The sequence below is a fragment of the Misgurnus anguillicaudatus genome, chromosome 10, assembly GCF_027580225.2.
Source record: "Misgurnus anguillicaudatus chromosome 10, ASM2758022v2, whole genome shotgun sequence".
NCBI lineage: Eukaryota > Metazoa > Chordata > Actinopteri > Cypriniformes > Cobitidae > Misgurnus > Misgurnus anguillicaudatus.
Window position 1 is genome coordinate 2,100,937 of NC_073346.2, and position 21,209 is coordinate 2,122,145.

General features: G+C 38.3%; 1 protein-coding gene across 3 annotated transcripts; it reads right to left on the minus strand.

The window, feature by feature from the left end:
- Window positions 1-45: 45 nt before the first annotated feature.
- Window positions 46-20,380, minus strand: arnt (aryl hydrocarbon receptor nuclear translocator). Of its 3 annotated transcripts, XM_055211834.2 has the most exons (20): window positions 20,039-20,380; window positions 17,616-17,703; window positions 15,753-15,791; window positions 15,617-15,664; window positions 12,812-13,025; window positions 12,330-12,543; window positions 12,140-12,242; window positions 10,745-10,810; window positions 10,583-10,668; window positions 10,148-10,224; window positions 8,965-9,096; window positions 8,770-8,844; window positions 8,498-8,649; window positions 7,548-7,629; window positions 7,417-7,456; window positions 7,232-7,331; window positions 4,926-5,112; window positions 4,636-4,810; window positions 2,153-2,298; window positions 46-1,617 (listed from the first exon to the last, which is right to left on the minus strand). In XM_055211834.2, the coding sequence occupies exons 1-20, from the start codon at window positions 20,055-20,057 to the stop codon at window positions 1,531-1,533; spliced, it is 2,130 nt and encodes a 709-aa protein (XP_055067809.2). In that variant the 5' UTR covers window positions 20,058-20,380; the 3' UTR covers window positions 46-1,530. The 3 variants fall into 3 exon arrangements, with proteins under 3 accessions (XP_055067809.2, XP_073727876.1, XP_073727875.1); XM_073871775.1 differs by lacking the exons at window positions 17,616-17,703; window positions 20,039-20,380 and adding an exon at window positions 7,901-8,020 and having other exon boundaries at window positions 15,753-15,861; XM_073871774.1 differs by lacking the exons at window positions 17,616-17,703; window positions 20,039-20,380 and adding an exon at window positions 7,901-8,023 and having other exon boundaries at window positions 15,753-15,861.
- Window positions 20,381-21,209: the final 829 nt, after the last annotated feature.

Genomic DNA, 21,209 nt, shown 5'->3' on the forward strand with positions numbered 1-21,209 from the left:
TGTGGTGTATGTCCTAAATTGATTTGAAATAAAACCCAACAAAGATTTTTGACAATATAACAATTTAATACAAAAGCCCAAGTTCTCTTCCATCATTGAACATTTCATATACATATATGCTTATTTATATCTATGCTTACTAGACAAACTGCAGCTCGCATCGTTTTAAAAATCTTTTTGAGGAACAAGATGGAAACAAACAACACACAGAATCAGAGCATTGGCCATTTTATATCACTTTATAAAAAGAAAGAGAATATTGACACATGGTCTGACTTAGTATTAAAGAGGATACACCCACATTCAATAACAAACTTAATTCAACATTGAATTGTTAATCTATTAGCAATTCAATTATTAAACCTGTAAAATATTCATCTGAAGTATGTTAAAAATTCAGAAAAAAATCTCTGTACAAGGATAATTTAGAATAACAACAATCAGAAACTGAATTTTAAAGCAAAACACTGACAACGCAAATTATTCTTAATAGGTTTGTCAATATTCAACAATAAATCCATAACAATACTTAGGATACCAAGAAAAATGGCTTCTGACATTTACACAAACCCTATTCATTATTGCTTGGTTTGATATTTTAAAATGTTTTGTTTTAAAAATATGCCTGAGTAACAGCTCATCATGTCATCAGCAGAGACGTGAAGACAGGAAGTGACGTTTCAGGCAATCGGCTTTTACATATTAAAGCTGCAGAACTGACAAGAGAAAAACATTTGAACAATCCACAGTCTGTGATGAGTTTTAAAGCAGTCCAGATCTACTGCACCAATATAAGCCATTCAGACTAACAATGCCTTTATATCTATTAAGCCAGTTGTTGACTTTGAACTGAGGAATCTGAATTCAGTAAATATCCTTCCTGTCATTTTAATTTAACATCCAGTGATGGGCAAATCAAAGGCAGACAATTCTTAAAATCTAAATTTTGCACAACCCTAACAGATGTAAAAAAAAAAAAAAAGGAAACACACCACAGCTTCCAAATGTTGTAATGAAAACAGTGCTGGACACCAATACATTTCGAGCTCTTGAATTTGAATTCATTCAGAGCATTTTTAGGCAAGTCCTCTTACTTTGTTGGGATCCAAATGTGGCATTAGAAATGAGGCAGTGCATTCGGTATACATACACGGTTATAAACAGACAAGACTGTCATTGTGTGTGTGTGTTTATGTGGGTTGGTTCAACCCTCATTACCAACTTAAAATAAAGATGCATGTGCATGTTCGGCAATGACACAGTGTGGGACTGTTTGTGTTCAACTTGTGCAATTGTGCGTGATTTAAAAGTGAACACATTATCATCCCTGTAGAAAACACAAGGGTTGTCTGTCTGTGCACTATGCCGTCTCTTTTGTATCCTCATTATGGCTTGCAACAGGTGCACTGTTACAGGTGTCTCTCTATACTTCTGGATCCTGACAAACTCTGCCCTCAATTTGGTTAAAACAGAAGGAAACGGAGAGTAAGAGAGCAACAGTGAAAGAAGAACGTAACAGAATATGTGAGATCACTCTGGGAAAGGAGGAAACATGGGCATCTCTCCAAAGTCATCATTGCCGAAACTTCCAGACTGATCCAACATGGAAAGAACATCCTGAAAAGGTGAAGAAAGGGGTTTACCCAAAAAAAGGTCTTATGTACAGGAAAAAAAATCAAATAAATGAAATATTAAAGGACAGGGTTTTGGTGTCATTGAGATCAAATTTGCCCCATCTGTGTTGAAAGATTGTAATTGAATATTTTGTTACAAGTACTTATAATTATATATAAATATGTGTATACACATGTTAATATTTCTTAAATATACTTGCATCTGTGTGTGTTTATATACACATAATTATTATAGACAAAACACACACATATGGTATAAACAAAAGCTAAAAACATTTATTCTGCAAACGATTAAGTTACGATTAATCTGTTTCCATCTCTATTATGATGCTTTTATTCGTTTATGCATGCTAAAAAGGATTCTACTTTTCATTTTGCTAAACTTCTTTTGTGGTCCACTAAATAAAGAGAACCTTACAGGTAAACCTTAAAGTAATACAATTTTTGATTTTGGATTAACTTTTTCCTTTTCAAATAAAAAATGTACGCATGTTAAAGAGCATGTCAGCTTCACTCACTGGAAACATCTCTGTCTGGTTGTTTTGAGACTGTGGATGTGTGTCAGCAGTGCCTTGAGCATGTGCTTGATTCTGCCACTGCTGCCACCCTGCCACTCCCTCTGCTGGCCTGGAGGTGAACTGTGTTCCCATCTGATTAACATCACCTGAACGAAAAACAAAAATGTCAGTTAACTAGAATCTGAATGCTTATATATTTAAAACTGATCAGGTCTTGTTAAACATGCAGATTATATTTAATGTCTTAAAGGAATATTCCATTTTCTTAAAAGAAAAATCCAGATAATTTACTCACCACAATGTCTTCCAAAATGTTGATGTTTTTCTTTGTTCAGTCCAGAAGAAATTATGTTTTTTGAGGAAAACATTGCAGGATTTTTCTCATTTTAATGGACTTTAATAGACACCAACATTTAATACTTAACTCAACACTTAACAGTTTTTTTCAACGGAGTTTCAAAGGACTATAAACAATCCCAAACGAGGCATAAGTGTCTTATCTAGCAAAACGATTGTCATTTTTGACAAGAAAAATAACAAATATGCTCTTTTAAAGCACAACTTTTCGTTTAGGTCCGGTCCAGCACGACCTAATGTAAATGCGTAGTGACGTAGGGAGGTTACGTGTGTTACATATATAAAACGCACATTTGCGAACCATTTTAAACAATAAACTGACACAAAGACATTAATTAGTATCAGTTGACATACAACAACGTAGGAATGGTCCTCTTTCACAACACTTGTCTTGTAAACACTGGGGCGGAGTTTCGCGTTCGTCCTCTGTGACCTCTTGACGTGATGACGTATTGCGTCGGGTCACGCTAGCGCATGAAGACCGGATCAAAACGAGAAGTTGTGCTTTAAAAGTGTATATTTGTTATTTTTCTTGTCAAAACTGACAATCGTTTTGCTAGATAAGACCCTTATGCCTCGTTTGGGATCGTTTATAGACCTTTGAAACTCCGCCGAAAAAAACTGTTAAGTGTTGAGTCAAGCACCAACCGTTGGTGTCTATTAAAGTCCATCAAAACGAGAAAAATCCTGCAATGTTCCCCTCAAAAAACACAATTTCCTCTCGACTGAACAAAGAAAGACATCAACCTTTTGGATGACATTGTGGTGAGTAAATTATCTGGATTTTTCTTTTAAGAAAATGGAATATTCCTTTAAGGTCTGTTTACATAATAAGAAGAACTGTAACGTTAACTATAATGATAACTATAATAGCAGACACCACCGGACGATAACAATAACTTTATGCTAATTCGCTCGCAAGACGCAGTACTCAAATCATTTACCTTCAATGGCACTAACTACAATTGCATATTTTCTATAATAAAAATGCTTGTCAATGTTCACATGCCCTTAAATGTGTTAATATGCTGTTCTTGTTGCATTTACATGGCGGGTATAACCAGATGTCCTCAAGACGCATTGTTTGCATAACTCTAAACGGTGAATCTAATAGTTTATGTAATCCAATATCTTACCTTTTGGCGTGGTCAATGTTGTAGAATTAAAAAGCATTACATATTCAAAATGTAATACTATGTAAAAGTGAAACTAAGATGACAGAATAACTGTAGCGTATATTAAATTACTTATTAATACATTCATTTAACTGATCAACACAAATACAAAGCGCCATAATATAACTGATTGCTTACCAGCATTAAAACCACTTAAAATAAAAACCTTTATAGGTTTTTTCTTTGTATACAGCGTCACTCCGTGAATAAGGGAGCTGCAGCCAAAAACGCTGGTGGCTTTATTATTAACTGACTGAACACTTGACTCTTACCTGGACATTTAGATATGAACGTTTTTCATCAACAGTATCTGCGTGAAACATTATAGACATTGAAAATTACCTGCGACTCGACTGTTTAAGCACGTCCACAATGTTGCAGAGAGTCAGCTTAATTAACGGCTTTTCGTTCACTCCGCGTGAGCTAAACATTTTTGTTCTGTAATTTTTACTCGCATAGGCTATATCTCTACATATTTTTGACCAAGTAACACTCGGAAATAATGTAAGTTGTTTTGTAATGTAAGTTAATTTTAACTTGTTCTGAAATAATGACAAATCTTTCTGACTAAAAGGATCTATCCAGCATAATTTAGCCAAAATGATGATTGATTCGTTTTCATACTTTATAGATACACATTCATTTACCTACTAATATACTATTGAAAATGCCATAAATAAATATTCATTGCCTTCTGTACAGGTATATAAATACTGTCTTAATTTTAATTGATTTTAGACAATGCTTTGTTCTGTATTTAAATTCCTTCACCGCCACAGCCCTAGCTGCTATAAAAAAAAGGTTCGACTATGACAAAACCTAACGAATCAGATTCGACTATGAAAATCCTTAGTTAAAAACAGCCCTAATTTCAAGGACCAGTGGGAACCCTGCTATTAAAATGTAGTTATCATTATAATGTAAACGGCCCTTTAATACTGAAATATTTACCGTAGCCATTAGTTGAAGCATTGGGGCGATTGTTAAGTTGTGGGTAATTTGATGCGTTTGCCATGGAAGCTCCACTGATCTGACCGAAGGATGAGGTAGTGGAGGGTGGAGGGCCAGAGTTAAAACCTCCCATATTAAACTGGGGAGACTGACTCTTTCCTACTTGGCTTGCTACCTGTTAGACACAGAGGGAATCAAGATGGAATCAGTAGAAACATGGGCAAGAATCCCCTAATTTAGTGAATAAATTCAGGATGTATAAATCCAGTCTAAGCTTGAAATCTCTGTACCTGTGTGTTAAAGGAAGGTCTTGTGGCAGACCAAACTCCAGGGGGCGCAGTGGTTCCTGCCTGGGCCTGAATAGGGCTGCTGTTGGTTGCGGTGGCTCCAGGGGGTGCGTTCTGACGGGACATCTGTGCAAGCATCTGACCTGCTGCGTGAGGGGTCGACACCATTTGCTGAGCCATACCAGCTGACCTGAGATCAAAGACGAGGCAGAGAATCAGTCAGATGAAGGTATAACTGATCCACAGTATAAGGGTGGTGTTAGCTAGAAATAACAGATATAGTGATGTATAATATTGTCATCAACTGATACGAGATACCAGAAAGAATGGTGGACAGCCAAAATAATTCTGACATATTTAAAATTCTGATGATTCAGACCGTCTGAAACCAGTAGACTCTGTAAGCTGTACACATGACATGTTCATATTTTTATGATAATATCACATAGCTCTCTGGAATGCTTGAAATGTAATGGTTTGCACTAACTGAATGATTTGAATTAGGGATGTCAATTTATGCAATTTTCCATATTCAATGATTGTGTAAATTAATGATTAATCAATCAATCAATCAATCAATCAATCAATCGAATAATCGTTACCTGTAATGCTGCGTTCAGACCAGCCACGGTAGAGGCGTGAAGCATGAGTGATTTTAATGTTAAGTCAATGTGAAGACCCGTTGACACCACTGATCTATATAAATGACTGGATTGCGCATGACGTCACAACTGTGAAGCCAACGCGCCGCCATGTTGGTATACCCAAACATTCTATTAAATCAATGGACACGATCAGATTTTAATGATAAAACATCACTTTACTAGTCTTCGTTTTTTTATAAATCCATTTTCCTGCCCGATTAAAACATAAACATTGCAAATAACACCAGAATTAACAGTTCATTTACGTACACATATCCTAAAAATTATTCTTGCGTGACTGATACGCTGTAAAGCGGGTGAATTTAAAACATGATTTTGAAAGGAAGAATTTTTGAATTTGGAACTCTGCGCGGGCTTCACCTCACGCTGTTACGTTAAGCGTTCTATGCGCAATCCAGTCATTTATATAGATCAGTGGTTGACACGCGTTTGAAGGTCTCGCGGCGCGATTCCACCTTGTTCGCGCGAAATGCGTGAGTTGAAAAATTTTTACTTTGGCGGAAAAACATGGCACGTTAACCAATCAAAAGCTTCTAGTAGCGACGTGATTACAGAAAGCGAGCGGAGTCGCAGAAGCCCCTCCCATGACCTGAATTTCCGCGTGAAAGTCTCGATGACTAGAATTTCACACGCGAATGAAGCGGGTAAACTCAAAATGTTCAGCGGCAAACTAGACGCAATAGACGCCTCAAACGCGGCTGGTGTGAACCCACGGTAATAGTGCAATAAGCCTTTCCTGCAGTGATATATAGCTAATGATATTGGACTTGTGGCGCACTTTCAGCAAAGATACTTATATTATGGAGAAGGTAACCTTCAGTATTTTACCATTAGAAAACCCGCAATGGTAAACTTGACTAGCATGCAGTGCCTCAGCCAGTCAATCATGATCAGTGACATCTGTTGCGAGTCAGTTACATTTTACAGTTTCTTGCTAGAATTTAAGATTACATTTTAATCTGTTGATTAAAAACGGCCTCTGGTCTCCTTCCCTGTTTATAGCAGCTTTAGCAGGATTGTTATGCTAAGCTTGCAAGGCTTCCCTAGAGAGTCTTTGCTTTCAGTTTGCTAACCGTATTTGCATTTTCTGTATTGGACTCTATCAGATCCACAGCGGATGCCATTTTGATGCATCATCGATAGTTTAACTCCTGTGCGATCGCTTATTTTTTGCCTCCTGCTGTATGTGTTTTGCGCAAGCACCGCACACACGTGCATGACCTTGTTTATTTGACATTGTTAGGTTTTATTGATTTAATTATTATCGACTAATTTTAATACATAAAAAATATGTATAGTTACAGTTTTATGTTGAAGCTTTTTTCCCCATTAATATTGTTTCACTTTTTAGATATTTTTTATTATTATTCAAATTGCTTTTACAAACTGTACCGCATATCATATATTGCATAATTTCCCAGATGATGCAATATATGAAAAATTTTCATCAGCAAGACTTACTGATGTTGACTGGCTCGGTAATAGAGGAGAACTGATTGGCCAAATAAACCAACAAATTGCTGAGAATGGCACAGAATTTGACAAAATTGTCTGTAGCACTGATACAGGACTTTTCACCACAATTGATCATTTTCACCATTTACAGTGTATAGTAATGTGGGTGGATGTACATGCGTGTGTTACCTGAATGGCTCACTGGGATGTGTAGTATTGGGGAAAGATGCTGCTGAAGGATAAACTTGCTGTCCACTTGAGACGCTGGAGGAGCTCAGAGTCTTGGGGTCTGTCAGAGAAACAGTAACCAGTAAATGACATTGACATTGTGTTTTCTTTAGTATAGTATAGTGTGTGTTCAAAAGAGGCTTTACTGTGATCATTGCCGACTACACCCACAGTCTGCACTGGAACCTGACAGGAAGAGACGAATAGAGAGACAGTGTTAATTTTTCAAATGGATGCTGGATCAAAAGAGAAAGCCTGTGAGTTCAGGTGTGTTTACCTGAGGAAGAGCCACCTGATTTGTTTCATACACTCCATCTCTGCTCATCCCGCCCTCTAACTCCGCCTGCTGCTGCATCTGCCTGTGGAGGAGAACAACAGACGACACTGATGTTTACATCCGTCATGACATCACCACCCACCACCATCAACCGTCAAACCCAACACCCAGTAACCTACAGCATTCTTAGGTTACCACGGACACCACAGCTACCTACGGGAAGAGAGCATGCTGGTTAATCTACCCCCTAAAGCTTAAGATGAGGAAAGAGGGTCACCAGAGAGAGGATGAGGAGGTGGAGAGATGAAGAAACAGAAGCTCAGTGCACCACAGTGCCGGTCTGCTGCTCTCACCTGGCTGCCATCTGACCTGGGCTGGGAGTGGAGGGGCAGTTAGGACTGCTTTGCCCCAGTGAAGGGGGCAGTGCCACCCCCGGGGAAGAGAGGGGGGACAGGGAATCTTGATTTGGAGCTCTACTATCACGCGAGGGATTGGTGGAGAGAGATTGGTCAGTTTAAACTGAGAGCGGAGGAGAATTGACACTCTTGCTCTTAAGTACATACAAATGCATCTATACACCTTCAAAGTAATCCAAGGAATAGTTCAAACACACATAACATATCTGTTGTCATGTTTCTGATGCTGTTTTATACACAATGAAACTATGCTGACAAATGGCAGTCAAAACTGGTAGGACTTCACCAGTACCAAATTAAATGATGATAGAAATTTTATTTTGGATTAACATTGGCTTGTGAAACTAAAAATTACACTCCATAATGCCATCGTAGATTAAACAGCAGCGAACCATTTTCTGCAAATAAATTGACAAAATTTGACAAAAACATCAACAAATGAGCAAGCAAACAAAGCAAGGTGAAGTGATGTCATGTGTGTGTGTGTGTGTGTGTGTGTGGGTTTGTGCTCATGTCACACATTTCAATACTCACTTCACATTGGCGTTGGTGCAGATGATATATTCGATCTCCTCTGAGAAAGGGTTCTGGAAGGTGAACGAGCTCGTCCTCATCCAGATCCACTCGTTAGATTTAGAGCGAAACCGGAACATCACAGACAGAACCTGACCTCGCAGTTTTACCACCTACAGCAAGGGTCAAAAATCAAGATCACTCCTTTAAAAATAATTTTGAGAGCACATATTTCAGAGCTTGGCATTACAAGTTATATTTATGTTCATAAACACACACACACACACACATACCTGCTGAAGGCTGTCTCTCAATAAGTTCTGGTCTTCTGGGTGTGCCAACTCTAGAATGTTCTTCCCCAGTAATTGCTGTGGCACAAAAACACAAAACATTGTTAAAAAATACAAACCTAAAGTTGCCGCTCTTCTTGAGATCAAGCCTCAGCCTGGGGTGCTGTAGTCATTTAGCTTCAGCATTTCGAGACCTACCTGAGGTTGATAACCAACTGTTGCAAGACAGCGATGATCCACAAAAGTGTAGACGCCTTGGCAGTTATGACGGGAAATGAATTCCACCGGTACACTGATGTTGTTCAAGTTGTCGCCTGGGCAACATGTTACCTGAATGAGGGGTACAAAAAAGAAATTCAAGGGTGTTAGCAGAATGTTTCTGCTGCTCTTTTGCATACAGTAATAGTAAATAATGCGTGTTTTTAATAATAAAAAGCTGACAACAATGTTAACTACATTTCTTACAAATACCACTGTCATTCGCTTAAATAACTTGAGTATAATAATTTACATTTCGTATTTTGTAAAGATTCGCTTCATGTTTGGATGGAAACTTCTACATCTAAAGATTTATACTCCCTCAATTTCTCTCTTTTACTATACATGCATGTTTCTCTATGAGATACGTGTATATGTGAGCATGTATAGGTCAACCCATAAATATGTATTGTAAAGGCTAGATGTCTCGCCCGTGCTGCTGGCCAATTAAGTGGAACGTCCGCATTACCACAGGCAGCTCGCTCACTTGTAGCACCGTGCCCAATGGAGCATGTACCCCCAAATGACTACAACTTGCTCAATTTTCCACCGATTCCCAAACGGTTTGGTTTGTTACAAACGTCAGAGATGTACCTATGACACTGCATACTTAATGACTAATTTTCATGAATCATGTTAAAGCATCCAGAGCATAGCCACGTTAATAACGTTTGTAAGAAACCAAACCGTTCGAAAATCGGCAGAAAACCGAGCAAGTCAAGGTCATTTAAAAGTACCTGCACCATCAAAAACAATGCTACGAGTGAGCGAACTGTCTGAGGCAAGACGGACGCCAGGGGATGACGTTAGACTCCGTCGTAACACATCTAGCCTTTATTATACAAATCTATGGGTCAACCTATCTACTTTTATTATAGTACTTGGTATTGTTTGGGTCATGAATAAACAGAAAATGTGGTTTAAAAGACCATTTAAGCAGCGGTATGAGCAAGTGAAACCTGCTTATCTGTGCAAGATCTGTGTAACAGGTAGGGGAACATAAAATGCCCATGCCATGACCCTTTAAAATAAATTAAAAATGAGTGATGATGGACAGATATTTCTTATAAGGTGAACTATTTCTTCAAATCTGACAAAGAACTTTCCGAATAAACATAAGTACCTGTAGCCTTCCAATGGCGACTAGACAGAAACGATTTCCCTGACTACTATCAGCATCATCATCAGACAGAGTCACTCCTGAGAGAGAGAGAGAGAAATCAACATCAGCTCTACAGCAGGTCACCTGACCGGACAGTGGAGATTTATCTGCTCTCTATGGACAATAGCAGCTGGTCTGATGGGAGGTCACTTCCTCAGTATTGTTCCAAAACACATCCAAAATTCCTCAAAGAGACCAGAGACATGTGTTACATAACTCCAGGTCAAGATATCAGGCTCAGTAATTGGTCCTTTTCATTTCAGTGTTTGACCATCAGACAAATGTTTAAACAGAATTTAGTTAAATAAAATGTTCACACTTTTATGCCGCAGGACAATTTCCACAATTCCAATTGTAATGCCAATGAGGTGGTTGATTGTGTGTAAATGTGGTTACCTGCGAGGGGCCATGACTTAATGTAGCCCGTGCAGTGCACAACCACATACTGCGGTTCACCATCTTTGGGAGTACCTAATCCATTCCTACAGAAGAAGAGAGAGTTTTCATCTGTACCTGACTGTGGACTGAGATCTGAGAGTATGAAAGAGTAAATCTTACCTGTTTCTGTTTCTCAAGAAGCTGAGTCTATTCATGGACACTGGTTCTACTGGACAAGCCCCACATCTGAACAGATGCCCATAAAAACATGCTGTGAAAAGACTCATTTACAGTACAACCAGCCATTTTGAAGGCCAAGCTTTAGCCACTTTACTCTTCATCTGACACACACGCGGCTGAGCCGAAGTGAGCTTTCGTCCTGTATTTATTTATCGGTCTGGCTAGTGGCTAAACTAATCTCTGAAACAAATACCTTGTCGAAAATAAATTGTTTTGGTTTGCTTAAAGGAATAGTCTACTCATTTTCAATATTAAAATATGTTATTACCTTGACTAGGAATTGTTGATACATCCCTCTGTCATCTGTGTGTGTGCACGTAAGCACTGGAGCGCGCTGCGACGCTACGATAGCATTTAGCTTAGCCCCATTCATTTAATGGTGCCATTTGGAGATGGAGTTGGAAGTGACCGAACACATCGGCGTTTTTCCTATTTGGGACGAGTTGTTGTGCGAGCAGGTTTGGTGGTACAGAATAGGACGTGGCGCTTTTCTAAGCGGATTTAAAAGAGGAACTATATTTTATGGCGTAATAGCACTTTTGTGAGTACTTCGACTCGGCGCAGTAACACCCTCCCTCTCCCATTATGAGAGTGAGAAGGGGAACGGACTTTTCAGGCGAGTCGAAGTACTCCCAAAAGTGCTATTACGCCATAAAATATAGTTCCTCTTTTAAATCCGCTTATAAAAGCACTACGTTTTATTTTGTACCACCAAACTTGCTCGTATAACTACTCGTCTTAAATAGGAAAAACGTTGATGTGTTTGGTCACTTCTAACTTTATCTCTTAATGGTACCATTGAATGAATGGGGCTAAGCTAAATGCTATCGAAGTGTCGTAGCGCGCTCCAGCGCTTACGTGCACGCACACAGATGATAGAGGGATGTATCAACAATTCTTAGTTAAGGTAATAACATATTTTAATATTGAAAATGAGTAGACTATTCCTTTAAGACAAGGGGAGATGACAAGCATGGATCACAACTGTGTGTAGAGGTTTGACAGTCAGGCAAGAATTCAAGGAGCTGTAGCTAACATTGTATACAATCATTTTACACAGTAACGTTAAAAGTTGATATGTGTTACATACATGAACGAAGGTAATTTACTTGTCATTTATTTTCCTTGTTATCAAATTTAAACTACTGTAAAAGGACTCTGTTGTTATTGATTCTATGTGGAAGTCTACCGGAAGTTGCGTTTGTTTATGTTGTTGCTGCTGAAACGTCTATACCACTGTGCTAATCTTCTACACAGGTCACTTAGGATCAATAATGCATAAACATAAACACTCGAGGCCCTAACAAAGATTTGTTTATTGTTCATGTCTCTCACCTCATCCTGCAGATGAAGGAGCGCCGTGCACCTACACTCATTCTCACTGAGGACTGCCCCCCTTCTTTCTTCACCGTCCCCGTTTTCATGTCCAACATCCGACCTGAGGGGAGACAAGGAGGTTTAAAGAAAAAAACACGGTAAGAACATGAAGAGTGAAATGAGAAGCGGACAGACAAACGCTTCTTACCGCTGTTGTTGTTCTCGGCGGTGGAAAGCTGCTCTCTGAGCTTCTCTATGTCATCTGGATGAATCTGATCGTACAACGAGGAGCCGTGCCAATCAGATTGTGCCTGGTTCAAAACCGGTGTGACGGAGTCAGATACATAAACAACGTTGCCGGTCTCGCACGACACGACAAACAGAAACCCATCAGCAGCCTCCAGGATCAGATGCTTTAGCTCCTGCAGAGATTTTCTTAAATTACTGAACTGACTTGCTGCATATGTGACATACTCTATAGGCAACTACACTCATCTCCATATTCAAACTCTATGTCCTAAAGTGAAGTAACATGTTGCCAATGCTTTGACACTCAGACATTGCTAATATGGAAACAAAACTGTTAGCAAGCATGGTGTCCAAATGTTGTCTGGGTAGCAAGCTCAACAAGTTTGCAAGGCAGAAAAAGTTTATATGTGCTATAAAGAATCAGCTGACGTCATATCTAACCTGATCTGTGAGGAAAGACGGCTTGTATGCTCCATCTGCGCCGGTGCTGCCGCTTCCTCTGAGAGTTTTCATGTGAGAGACGGCCATGCGCAGAATCGTGAGCTTGTCCGGCTTCCGTGCCAACGCGCTGCAGGTGGGCACCATGTCTGACAGCTCTGTGATGTAAGCGGTCATCTTATTTCTCCGCCTCCGCTCGATCTCGCTGTGGTTCTCCCTGGGGTCAGGAGGTCATAGGAGGAGGATGAGAGATGGGCGGACAGACGAATGGAATTGTGGGAAAAGGAGGTGCAGGGACATAGAGAAGGTTAAACGAAGAAGGAAGAGAGATGCAAGGGAGAAAAAGATGGATGGAGAAGAAAATAAAGCCTGCATCAAAGTGCTGCTAAGTGAGACGAATAAACTCATTTTTTAATGATAAATGCATATGAAAGATCTCATGAGAGCTGAAAGATAAAGCCTCTTCAAACGGCCTGAGAAAAGAAGAAAGGGACATAGAAAAGGAACGAAAGTGCTCAAAAGAAAACGCTTGAAGTGCAATCAATGAAGTGCAAGAATCAGGGAGTAACAGTGAACTGATGCAGCATTTCATGTTCAGCTAAAATCTTGTTAAGTTGCATCTGCTTAGGATACAGTGTTATAGCAGCCGATCACACAGAACACATTTTTAACTGTTAAAAACATCAGGCGGACCGAGACTGTAAACTTTTGTCACCACAACGAAAGGCCCGCCTCATTCTATTGCACAATGGAAAAACGTGCATGACGTTGGGCGCTTTTCTGCTCCGAACTTTTCTTAACTTCAAGCGCTCAGAGCGTTTCTGCAAAAACGCATGACGGGGAAAAAACGCGGTCAAAGTGTTTGGCGTGCATAAAGAGATGCCATAGAAAACATTTCCTGCCACCATCAGGAACGCGTTCTGTGTGATCCGGCCCTTAGGAAACCTTATGACTTTTGACATTATCTGTTGAAATCATATCGCAGTTAAACTGTTTTAATTACCACATTGCTATAAAAACACAACAACAGAAGAACATAATGGCATTACATGTATTTCAATTATTATTCATTAACCAAACAATAAAGTTCTGTCATCATTTACTCACTCTCGTGTTGTTTTAATGTATTGACATTACTCATTCCAATTCCATGGTAGCAATAACAAATACTATGAAACTCAATGGGTACCGTCAACTGTGTGCTTACCATCATTTATAAAATTATTTTCTTTTCTGTTCAACAGAATTAAAAAACAACATGAAGGCAAGTAAAAGATGACAGAATGATCATTTTTGGGTGAACTTTATTCAACCCTGTTACCCAACCATAAGATACAGAATTAGGAGGCATAATCCCAAGTTTTTGCCATTATATGTTAAAATTATATTACGGTAAAGCTGTTACCAGATTATTAAAATATTTTAAATTAAATTATAAATTTAAATATTTATCCGTTACACATTTCCTGCCAAAATGATCACAGGCCACACCAAAAAGCACTACAATAAAACCTACCTGATTATTGTCTTCAATGTTTTTGACCCATGTAGCCTTAATAAACAAGGCTATAACACTAGAATTTACTAGCGTACCTCATACATTTTAAATATTGTTAAAGACAAGTAAACAGTTAGTAACAAACTAAGAATAAATAACCAAATAATGAGCAATAGATAAATAAATACAACAGAACAAACATACTAATGAAATAATATTCAGATCGATCTAACAGTACCTTTCAGGTACAGAATCTGAATTAAAAGCAATCGAATGTAAAGTAATACTGCACAGTCTTCACTTTATAAATTAAATATAGATTAATCTTTTATAAAAAACTGAATAAGTCAAGAGCAGCGAGTGATTTTTTTTCTTTGTCTGTTGTTGTTTGATTCAGTTCTATTGTATGGCCTGAGCATCGTTCATGTTGGCTCCAGGCCATGCATATTTCCCCTTAAACTCTTTTACAGAGCGCATCATTCCTAGAAAATTGCAAAACAAATTGCCAGTGACATCCTGGAATTGATTCTGCACTGTAAAAAAAATGCAGCATGAAGTTAAAACCACTTGGTTTTGCACTTCAATTCAACCTACTTTTTTAATTTTTGACTTAAAAAAGTAGACATAACTTATAAAAACAAGTTGAAATTGTTTCACTTAATTTGTTAAGTTAAAGTAACATAAAAATACATGTTGATTTGACAGAAATGCTGCATATATTTTACAGTGCCATAAGGGGTAAGTCGTAGTGAGGATGCGTGTGTCGTCGTCACAGCTAAGTTATCGCTCAACTCATTCAGGTGACAACATTCACAACGAAAAATGTCTGCAAACTGGAATGTAGCAGAGATCAGGGAGCTCGTCATTATCCACTTTATAACTGAGATCGCTCGAAAGTATAACAGAACAGCACACCATGTGTTAGTTTATGATTAGATCAGAAAAAATGCTTGTGCATGGTTTCTCGAAAGTGAAATCGTGGATAATCAGCAAACTTAAGACACAGCAAAAATCTACCAATACATTACTTGTGTCATGTGTCTGTATGGGATCTTGACGAGATGTGTGTGAACGCACGTACAAATTTCAGAAAATCATTGACAGTGTGAATGAAGCAAAATCAAATGGGCACAAATCCCAGATTATCCATCTATTTTCCGTAATCTGTGTAAAAAGGGGTTCAAATTTCAACACCATATTCTAAAACAGGCCAAGTGTGTGTTGCAATGGTACCAATGGTGTAAGAACATAGCATCATTCTCAGTGCTCTTCTGACTCATTCAGTATTTTCATTTCTATCAAATCAATACCTGGCAAAACGCTCTTTGTCGTTTGAGCCACTTCCTTCATCATCACACCTGAGAAAAGCCAAAAACAACAAAAACACTTTAGACTCAGCCAGAAACCTCATTACAGTTCATATCTAAGTCCCACATCATGACTCACCTAAATAATTTCCCTCCGTCTTCGTCCGCATAGTCCGAGCTGAAATAAAGAGCGAGAAAAAACAAAACCAGGGAAATTCACATTAGTCAATAACTTCAGCATATTGCACAATTGCCAAAACCACATTCCTCCATTTCTCCATCGATTCAACTGAAAGGCAAACAGACCAAAGCAGAGCAGACAGACCATTATGTGAAATTAACTTCAGACACTGAGCTAAAAACATGCAGTAAACAACTTCTCCTAAAAAAAAAAAAAAAAAAAAAAACACAATACTGTTATCCATCAATTTCCCTCTGGAAAGTGACTGTTAGCAGGATTGCATACTGTGAAGATTTTAGCCATACAAACGCATATTTAAAGGGACAGTTTACTTTTTTAGCGCGATGCTAATGGACTAATCAGATCCAATGGATTATGCTAAGCTATGCTAAAAGTGGTACCGCCAGACCCGGAGATCAGCTGAATGGATTCCAAAACGGTAAAAATCAAATGTTTAACTCTAGGGGAACTGAAAAATTTGCATATATTTAAAAAAAAGTTGTGTGTCCCTTTAAATATATAATTCATAGGAAATATGACAGAATTCATCATCATCATATTACAAAACCCTTTTGACTTCATCTCTACAGTGTAAACACTGCTCTTACAAAATAGCACAATATAAGCAAACTGTATACATTGTTGACCTTCAAAAGTCTTTTTTGAATAAGCATTACATTTTGGTCTGTTTCTCACATGACATGGCTCCTGAGGACCTAGACCAGGGGTGACCAACCCTGTTCCTGGAGATCTACCCTCCTGTATATTTTAGTTCCAACCCAGCTTCAACACACCAGGTTCAGGTGTGTTTGATTGGGGTTGCAGCTGAACTCTGCAGGACAACACTGACTTGAGTACTATTGGGACGGGATTAGTTTTACATATGGAGGTGGAGTAAAGCTATTTTATCAGAGCTTCTCAGTGATTTTAGTCCTGTCCAAATGCTCCATGTCAGTAATCATTACGGACAATGTCAGTAAAGATTACGGCGACTTTAACCTTATGTAAAAAGGTCCGGAGAAATTACCTCAGGTAATACTAATCCAGTGCGAATAGACCAGCTGTAAATATACACTTAAATTACATAATTTCCTTTTAATTTGCGGGTTTCTTTTAAATATAAAAGCGCTTAAAAAAACTTGTGCTCTAGGCGGGAAAAACAAGTCAGTGGCACGTCAGTTCCTGAATAAGACGACACAAACTTAAAAAAAAGGCACAGAACTATTTTTGAAACTGAAGTTCTCCCCAAACTGAAATTAAACATAGTGTTTCGCGTTTTCCTTGTCTGTGTCATGGTGTTTGCAGTTGCACATGTGTTATCAGGAAGCAAGGTAATGTGCATGTGACGACGTAAGGTGACGTGCCGCGCAATCGAGTTACCCCTCCCACTTCTGAATGTTTTACTGAGATTTCAAATCCCGTCCGAATTGACCATTAATATTATAGACGTCCTGTGGTAAAATTACATTACGCCATCTACCCCCGTAAAACTAATCCCGTCCGAATAGGGCTTTAGACTAAAGTAGTATGTACTACATAAGGATGTGTTTTTGCACATTACAGTGTTAAAACACCCATTCTGTCATCACTTTCATTAAAAAAATAGCAGGTTGAACATACTTCACAAAAGCTTTTAATGCAAAATGAAGGCATTGTAAATATTATCATTTGTGATTCTTCATTAGATCAACTGAATATGAACAGTAGTGTTTTGTTTTGGTACTAATTCAGAAACAATCGGTAATGTTAGATAAAAGTGTCTGCCAAATGCATACTGTTATATGTAGAATACATGTGTTTTTATCCATAAGCACAACTTACGTGGCTTGTCGCTTGTTGTTTCCCTTCGGGACGACTGCGGCGCCGTTAGAATGAGATCCAGCTGATGAAGCCATGACCTCAGACATATCTAAAACACACCACACACCCAGAATTATCCCTAAATTGTAGTGTTAGCTGCATTCATTAAGCTTTATTCAACTCTGAAAAAAATTAGCATTATGCATAAATCACAAGTTTTTGACATTATGGGACAGTTTCCCGGACAGGGCTTAGATAAAGACAGGACTAGCACTTAGTTATATTAGGACATTTAGGTCGTTTTTATAAACTTTTGATCCGATCGACTAAAACACATCTTAATATCAAGTGTAAACAGCCCCAAACATATCTTAAATCACTAGTGTGCATCTTGAGTCAAAACAATGACACTGATATATTTTAAGATACAACAGGGTTCCCACACCTTTACCTTCAAATTCAAGGACCTTTCAAGGACTTTCCAGGTCCAATACCCTCAAATTCAAGGACTAAATGTGGGGACACGTTTCAAGTGAGAGCAAGGTTACATTGTGTTACCTTTTAAGATACATTGTTACAGTTCCCTTTTGAGGGAATTCGTGCTGCATCACTGCAGTGACACTTTGGGGACGCCTTCAGGGGTAAGTGCGTCTAAATGTGTATATCAAATTCAACCAATGGTGAGGCTTAACGACAAAGACAGGGTGACGCGGGAGCCAGGAAGTATATCGGCATCTGAAATATTGCCAAAGACGGTGTTACAGGGACGCAGGAAGTATGGCAAGGGAGACGTCTCGTTCCCTTCTCAGGGAACAACAGTTACATACGTAACCCGAGACATTTTCATGTGTCAAACACAACTATGCAAAAAAGCATTTTTGGTATGAATCAACATTCACATACAGAAAATATAAGCATTTAAAGAGAACAGTTTAGCACGTGTGCTAAAAAATTCTAGAATTTTTATGAAAATATCCGACACTACACAGGGAATTATATGGATTTTTCCATATTCCAGAAAACTTCTTGCATAAAATAGATTCAAGCACTTTCAATGACCTGTATCTATGTATGTATATTTTCAAAAACTTCCCAGGGCCTTGAATTTTTTCCCCCCAGATTCACAAACTTTCAAGGATTTAAAAGAACAGTATGTAGGATTGTGGCCAAAACTTGTATTGCAATCACAAAACTTGTGGCTAAAACTGGTACTGCAATCACACAACTGGTGGCCAATACACAAAATGACAACATAAACATTAGTTAAGGGCTGCAACTCCACTTTTTAAATGACAATATCCTGGCCAGACCACTGTTGTGAGTGATATAAGTATTCGAAATGAAAATGATTTCTTAATGTCTAGTGACATATCAGGGCCATTTTATGATTAACTGATATAAATTTCTTACATACTGTTCCTTTAAAGGACCTGTGGGAACCTACAAGTCGTTTTCAGTTAGAACAACTTTAACAAGCATTTTAGTCTTGATTTAGACTTTAAAGGGTGGTTTCCCAGACAGAGATTAGCTTTAAACCAGGATTAGGCCTTAGCTTAATTAGGAAATATAACTCGTTTTAACAAACATGCCTTACTAAAAACATTACCTGTGTGCATTTTGAGGCAAAACAAAGGGCACTGGTGTATTTTAAGATATGCCAGCGAAAGTTGTTTTCAGTTTGGACAGCTCTTACATTTATTTTAGTCTAGGACTAGTCTTAATCCCTGTCCGGGAAACCGCCTCTAAATGATCTCAATTCTAAATTGCCACAGCCCCTAGATGTGATGCAGATTTTATATACCATTTATAATCAAGAGATTTTTGTTTCTTCATTATGTAATCATTTGGATATTAAAAAACAAAGTGTAGTGTAACCAAATTAGTTTATGAACCCTACTTTATCCCAAGTACAGACTTAATTTTATGGATCAACCCAAACCCATGCCAAGATAAGTCTGTGCAACACAAGATATAAATTTAACAATTAATCTAACGTTATCTATATTAAAAAAGATCAACTGGATGCTATGTGACATTTATTAAGGGTAACTTTACTCAGACGGACCATGAAGCCAAAATAGACAAAGTTAGATGTCAGTGAATCTTTGCAGTTCTCGTCCATTACATCTGATCATACGCAAATGTGTGGATCAATTTGGGCCTCTGTGACTGACAGCTGAAGCTCACATTGCTACAAGTGTCAGCAAATCTGACTGTCACCGACCTGTGACTCTTCACTACTAACAAATAAACAAACAAGCATCCAACTTTTACAACAAACAAAGCAGATAGTGAGTGTTTGTGCACTTTTGACACCATTAGCATATGCGTTACAGTCTCTAGCTGAACAACTATGCTAACAACTGCTCGCGCTAACCACGTCAACTGTTCAAAACCAATTAAACAGCACATTCATGTTGGTTTTTTGGTGTTTTACACGATACCTGGATTAGTCGATGTCATATCCGACAGGTAAAAGTGTTAGCATGCGAGCTAACGTCAACAAAACAACTTTCCCAGCTGCAGACAAAAATCCCTCCGGCCCAATGTTTGTTTTCTTCACAGTTTTCTTGTATTTCCTTCAAAATGTCTTAAAAGTATTTAAAAACAGGTGTCATGACTTTACACCGAGTGTCATCTCCGTCGCCAACCCTAACAAATCTTTTTATCAGATGTTTAATTTTGAGTTTTTCTTTGGTTTACTTTGACTTTTTTCCCGTTTAAAAACCTCCCCGGAACCAAGATGGCGCCTGCAGTCTTCGGAAAGCAGCAGAGAGGCGCGTCAATGAGGACACACTAGACTCTCCACGAGCTTAGCCGCTCCACTCTACATTCAATCCCATTCACTCTGTACTAAACAAACATGGACTGTAGAGGGCACCAAACAACGATTTCTATTTTTTTACTTTTTATTCATTATGAAATGCTTTTGCAAAATGGTGTGTAAAACAATCATGCAATTAGAGTAGATCATTTATTTTAGACAGTACAAAGTGTTTTCAAACTGTTATGGGATAAAGTCTGCAGGGTAAGGAGAGCTCGGGTGAGGACAGTAAAATGGGAGATAGATGATGAAATCAGACAGTAATGTTACAGCGGAGTGGGGTGTGTTAAATTATGTTTTACATTTAGTCATTTAGCAGCCGCTTTTATCCAAAGCGACTTACAAATGAGGTAAACCGGGGCTATTCAATTAAAAATGTTAATTCAAGTTTTTAATATAATTATTTCCATAGAAGATAGAATGTATTATGTAACGTAAATCTAATTATGGTGATCATTTATATAGGATTTTTTTAGTGTAAAAATTCAGGTAAATAATAAAAATAAATAAAGTAGTCAACGGTATTCACGTTACTCAACCCATAGATATGTACAGATGTCGCCTTGGCTACGGCAGTTCATTGGAACGAATGCGTCAAATAGAGCCGCCATCTTGAAACAGGGGAGCCCTGCATCAGCGTCATTGTAATTGTGTAACGGAAATAAAATCGTTATGAATGCGATTTTCTAGGTTTTTTGGTGTTGTTATTCGTTCCAACCATAGACATTATATACGTAGAGTAGACACTTCCAGACGTGCTGGAACGCATCAAGCGCCGGCGCCATATTGGA

What these genes read in the sequence shown, in the direction of transcription:
- arnt (XM_055211834.2), bottom strand. An exon ending in CGTCTTTCCTCACAGATCAG is followed by an intron (nt 12,544 to 12,811) that starts GTTAGATATGAC and finishes AAATCTCTGCAG; the next exon opens with GAGCTAAAGCATCTGATCCT. An exon ending in TGTAGTCGGCAATGATCACA is followed by an intron (nt 7,332 to 7,416) that starts GTAAAGCCTCTT and finishes TTTCTCTGACAG; the next exon opens with ACCCCAAGACTCTGAGCTCC.